This window comes from Acyrthosiphon pisum, unplaced genomic scaffold (genome assembly GCF_005508785.2).
Source record: "Acyrthosiphon pisum isolate AL4f unplaced genomic scaffold, pea_aphid_22Mar2018_4r6ur Scaffold_20698;HRSCAF=21875, whole genome shotgun sequence".
Lineage (NCBI taxonomy): Eukaryota > Metazoa > Arthropoda > Insecta > Hemiptera > Aphididae > Acyrthosiphon > Acyrthosiphon pisum.
In genome coordinates, this window is record NW_021770085.1 from 16,742 (window position 1) to 21,542 (window position 4,801).

Genomic DNA, 4,801 nt, shown 5'->3' on the forward strand with positions numbered 1-4,801 from the left:
CAGACCTATGTGGACCGATGGAGACTAGCTCCATAGGTAAATCGAAATACTTCCTATTATTCAAGGACGACTACTCGCATTACAGGACGGTATCTTTTATTAAAAATAAATATGAAGTAAAAAATATTTTAGAAACATTTATAAAAAGTAGTTGAAACAGAAACAGGTTACTAAGGTTAAAATATTAAGAACGGATAACGGATTAGAATTCGTAAATAAAGAAATTACAGGTATTTTGAAAAAATACGGCATATGACACCAATTGACAGTTCCATATACGCCGGAACAAAATGGAAAAGTCGAACGAGAGAATCGTACAATCGTTGAATCAGCAAGGACAATGATTTGTGCGAAAAATCTGGATGTCTCACTCTGGGCAGAAGCTGTAAACTTGCTCAAATTATTCTAAGCACCCAGTTCTTTTCCTCGCGCGATGACGTCATAATTGGGTGGCCATGTAAGATGATAATAAAATAATAAACATGTGATACAAACGATCAGTGTGTGGTTCGCAATGGCATCGGCCGGTTTAACTATGTGTACTGGTCTGTTGGGCCAGGCACCCGTGGTTGGAAGCAAAAATGCAGAAACCTATGAAAAAATTCATAATCAAGAAGCAGCATTTGATAATGGTGGTATCACGTGGTTTGGAAGTTCATATACAGGACCGGATAATAAGTTATATGACGCGAACAATAAGTTTATCGGATGTTCGTTGCCTAGGACAGAAATGGATAAAGTCACGTTCCAACACGATGTCGATTATAACAATATGATCAACCCGACAAAATATCAAGTATGGGAGGCGGACAAAAAATCAATATTGGCAGCAATGAACACTACCGATAAATACTATGGTAACGTTGCCACCATTGTTGGCCTCGGACTCAAAAACATTGCAGAACGTACACACGAAGCTATAACCGGCAGTAATAGTGCAATATATCCACAGTGCGGTCGTGTAGAACCGGGTAAGCATGCGTTATACTTCATTATACATTTATCCAATATAATCTAACACATTTTTTCGTAGGACAAAAGGACAACGCCGCACAAGGAGCAGAGTCCAATGGTAATGCAGAACCACCTGATACCACAACAAAATCAACAAATAACACTGACTCAGGCGGACAATTGCGTACTGATCACCAGCACGTCGATAACTTCGATAGTAATTTTTCAACTAGCGGTAATAATATGGACGCTCCTACATCGTCGTCCAAGAGGGCTGCTGATTCCCCAGCGGGGGCTTCCTTTAGCAAGAAATCCAATATGGTTTTACCTGGTACTGCTAGCACCACTGCTTCTGACAGCGATACGGGAAATCCCAGTCCTGAAAATGCTGTATTACCTAGACCCAATCACATTACAACAGGCTATACTATGGTATTCAAAAAATGTCATTCATTTATATCATGCGGATTGGCTTGGAAAATGTTGGACTTATCTTTTACGGTAAAAGGATTGCACGTGGTAACAACTTCGTTGAATCACATACCGGTCGAATATCCGTTTTTGTATTTATCGCCCAGCGAATACAGGTTAGTGAGTACTACACCGGGTTCATTGTGTAAACACGTAAAAGTGAATGTCGTAATGCGTAATCTGCGAACGGCCTTCGAGACCAATGCAACTACGTCTAGTTTGGCTACACTGAATCAAAATAAATTTGCTGTCGTCGCACATAATTTAACTAACATTACTCGTGGTGTGAATTACAAATACGGTTTTGGAACTACCAATGCGATGAATCCAACATCGTGTTCCGATGACAATACTAAATATCAAGAAGAAACTATACAAGCAATATACGGTTGTAAGTACGACGGAAAACCAATTTTTACCGGTGAATTCGACGGTATACCAAATTCTTTTTTTCACTTACCGTTTCATAACAACCATTATTACACTATGGTCGTGGACAAAGGACACAGCACAAAACTGGGTTGGCCATTATTGAATGAACTCATCACAAAAATTGATGCTAGTTTTACAACCGGTAAAACTATTGCCGAATATTCTTATAGCCCTAAATTGGGATTGTTGGGAAAACCGATAGAAGGAGTTTTTAACGGGATATCGGGTAAATCAGTTACGGGAAATGACATTGTTACTATGGTGAACAAAAAAAACCGAAGAGCTGGATTCACACAGATACAAATCAATAAAAATACGGAAAAAGTGAACGATACGGAAACCGAAGAACTTCGAGATGATTCGTACACGAAATTATTTAACAGCAAACGATATTTTAAGCCTTTGGAATGCGGTCAATACATATGGCGTCACGGTGACGACAGCGCTGTAGAAAAACAACCATCGTTGCACGTAGGCGTGTATCCCGTACACAAATTGACTACTACTAGTCAAGCGATAAAACCTAGCAGTTTCACCGACATTGAAATCGTATTTGAGGTCAACACTGAAATGGTTGTTGAATTCGGGGCACCGTTTCAATTCACGCACTTCGACAAGATTCATATTCCATTCGAAGACGGTGTCATGCATCACAATTTGTCTACTACGCAGGGGCAGTACTTTTTCCGTGACGATTTGTCAACGATGTATAATCAATTTGTAACAATAGAATAAGATAATAAATAATAACACACGGTTCAATAATATGTAATATTGTATTTATTTAATAAATGATAAAAAAATAACGGTGACAGTTTTTTATTATACATTTTTAGAAAAGGTGCGCTTATCCACGTGTACACTGATAAACGGTCTTTGAACGACGGGTCATTGATTATTGATAAATAGTGATTGGTCAATAATATTATCGGCGGGCCTTGTAGGGGGACATCGTTTTTATATTTAACATGCACTCTGGTGGTATCCCCTCCTAATAGCTCCTTCATTTTTTCCAAATGATACACCTCGTAATTGGGTTCGTTCCATATGACGAGACGTTTGCCGGCGCCATCGGAAAAACTAAAATTATTCGTTTTGTTGGCAGTTCCGAACATACCGTAATTCAAAAAAAAAGGCGGCTACGGCGTCGAAAAAATAATTTTTGCCCGCGCTCGGAGGAGAATGTATTAGTATGCTATTTCTTTTTGGAATTTTTTTATCCAATATATTGACTAGAGTTTGCAAAAATCGACAAATAAGACCGTCGTTATTTTCGAATTGATACATCAATAATTCGGAAGCTAGTGAAACGGATTTTTCGATATCATAATAAACTGTTCCAGTCCCCCTAGCATACGCGTTGAAATACGGTTTTATATTGGGTTTATTATAGTATTCTACAAATTCCTGGATACTCCAGTCCCGTATAATAGCGCACCAATTCCTAAAAGGTACTTTACACTTTTTATCCTCTTCCAATATACTATTTAATTTACTATTCAAATAAAATTATTTGATATTCGTGAACGTGTCGGTTGGGCAACAAGGATAGTGGTACAACAAATTTTTCAGCGACGTTGGGTACACGCATACTGGTTTGACACTGGAACCTCCCTCATCGTGTCCGAAGTCTTCATCAAAGGAAGAGTGGTTCGCATTGCCGTCTTGATATTCTGCAAATGCACCGAGCTCTCTGGGAACGTCGTTTGGCATTTCATTGACGCATACTTCCACATTTCCTTCATGTCCCCGAGTCCTTCGAGATCTGACTTCCTGAATTTACGAAAAGTCAATATTATCCATATAATTAGGATCGTACATGTGGTCGAATATATAGTCATAAGTAGCTTGGTTCAATAACGGATAGCATAATTTCACCAATTTTCTATTATGATATGTATTTTCTTTATAGTGTAGGTATAAACAAAATTGACATTTTTTCGGCGCAAGTATTTTCGTAGTGCCTTTGTTTATTTTTATTTGATCTGACATACTATAAACAAGTTCATTTAAATGAATATAAAACGGATTTGCCTCAAACGGTTCGTAATAGTTTTTATTATTTTGAAACACTCGCATTCTATTCTCGTAATTTCGTACACTAGGCAAATGCCTGTTGTAAAAAATGTCAACTTCTGTAGTTCAAAATGTATATGTTTTAAAATGAGTGACGTTAAAGTGATACGACGACCCAAATTTTTTCACCATGGTCGATATGAACACTTCTTTTAGATACGATTTACGAACATATTGCAAATAACTTTTTACCACGTACTTGTATAAAATTGCGTCCATCACGTAATCCTCCATTGGAACCGACGCCGTCAATTTGTTGGGGTTCCCGGCCGTCTGTAGAAAAATATCGCACGATACTTTTCCAGTCCGACGACGTGAGATGTATCGCCCAAACGCGTCTTCAAAGGCGTCGTCGTCCACGTTGGCGATAGAGGACGGATCGTTGCAACCATAAACACCGACAAGCCGAGTTTGACTGTCGGCAGACGTGGACGCAATGGACATGGTCGCCATGGGTGTAACGTGCCAATCTCAACCAGAGAAAAGGATGATGGAATAATGAAATAATAGACGCCGATGATGGTTATACTTGATTTTATTTAAATAGTTAAACTGTGAAATTATACTAAGTCCAATAAATGACTTATATTAAAATAAAGACTAGCGAGTTGTGACTAGTGAAAATAAGTACTGCTTCAAAGTTGATCTGTTGTTCGTCTGATGAACGTTTGTCCATCAGCTCTCGTCGACAGTTTGATCCCTGTCCCTACTCTATCCGTGATGGCCGTACATGGTCATCCAGCGGTTTGCCAAGCGTGTGAATGTCACACACGCGCCAGATTCACATATATTTAGAATTACTGTGGTTTCATATAACATATCATATTAATCCTGCATAATTATTTTAAAGTTATTTAAAATCGTAGTC

At 38.5% G+C, this 4,801-nt stretch overlaps 1 protein-coding gene across 2 annotated transcripts in view; it reads right to left on the reverse strand.

Annotated features, from left to right (window-relative positions):
• The window catches only part of LOC100574087, a 5,266-nt gene extending 472 nt beyond the window's left edge, over positions 1 to 4,794 (reverse strand). Inside the window, exons 1-2 of one of the 2 annotated variants that reach the window (XM_016802410.2) lie at positions 4,133 to 4,794; positions 3,163 to 3,630 (exon numbers count right to left, since the gene is read on the reverse strand). In XM_016802410.2, the coding sequence (XP_016657899.1) occupies positions 3,426 to 3,630; positions 4,133 to 4,386 (459 nt within the window). In that variant the 5' untranslated portion in view covers positions 4,387 to 4,794 and the 3' untranslated portion in view covers positions 3,163 to 3,425. Of the gene's footprint in view, positions 1 to 3,162; positions 3,631 to 4,132 lie in introns of those variants that run through there. The other variant, XM_029492047.1, reaches the window with a different exon arrangement.
• Positions 4,795 to 4,801: the final 7 nt, after the last annotated feature.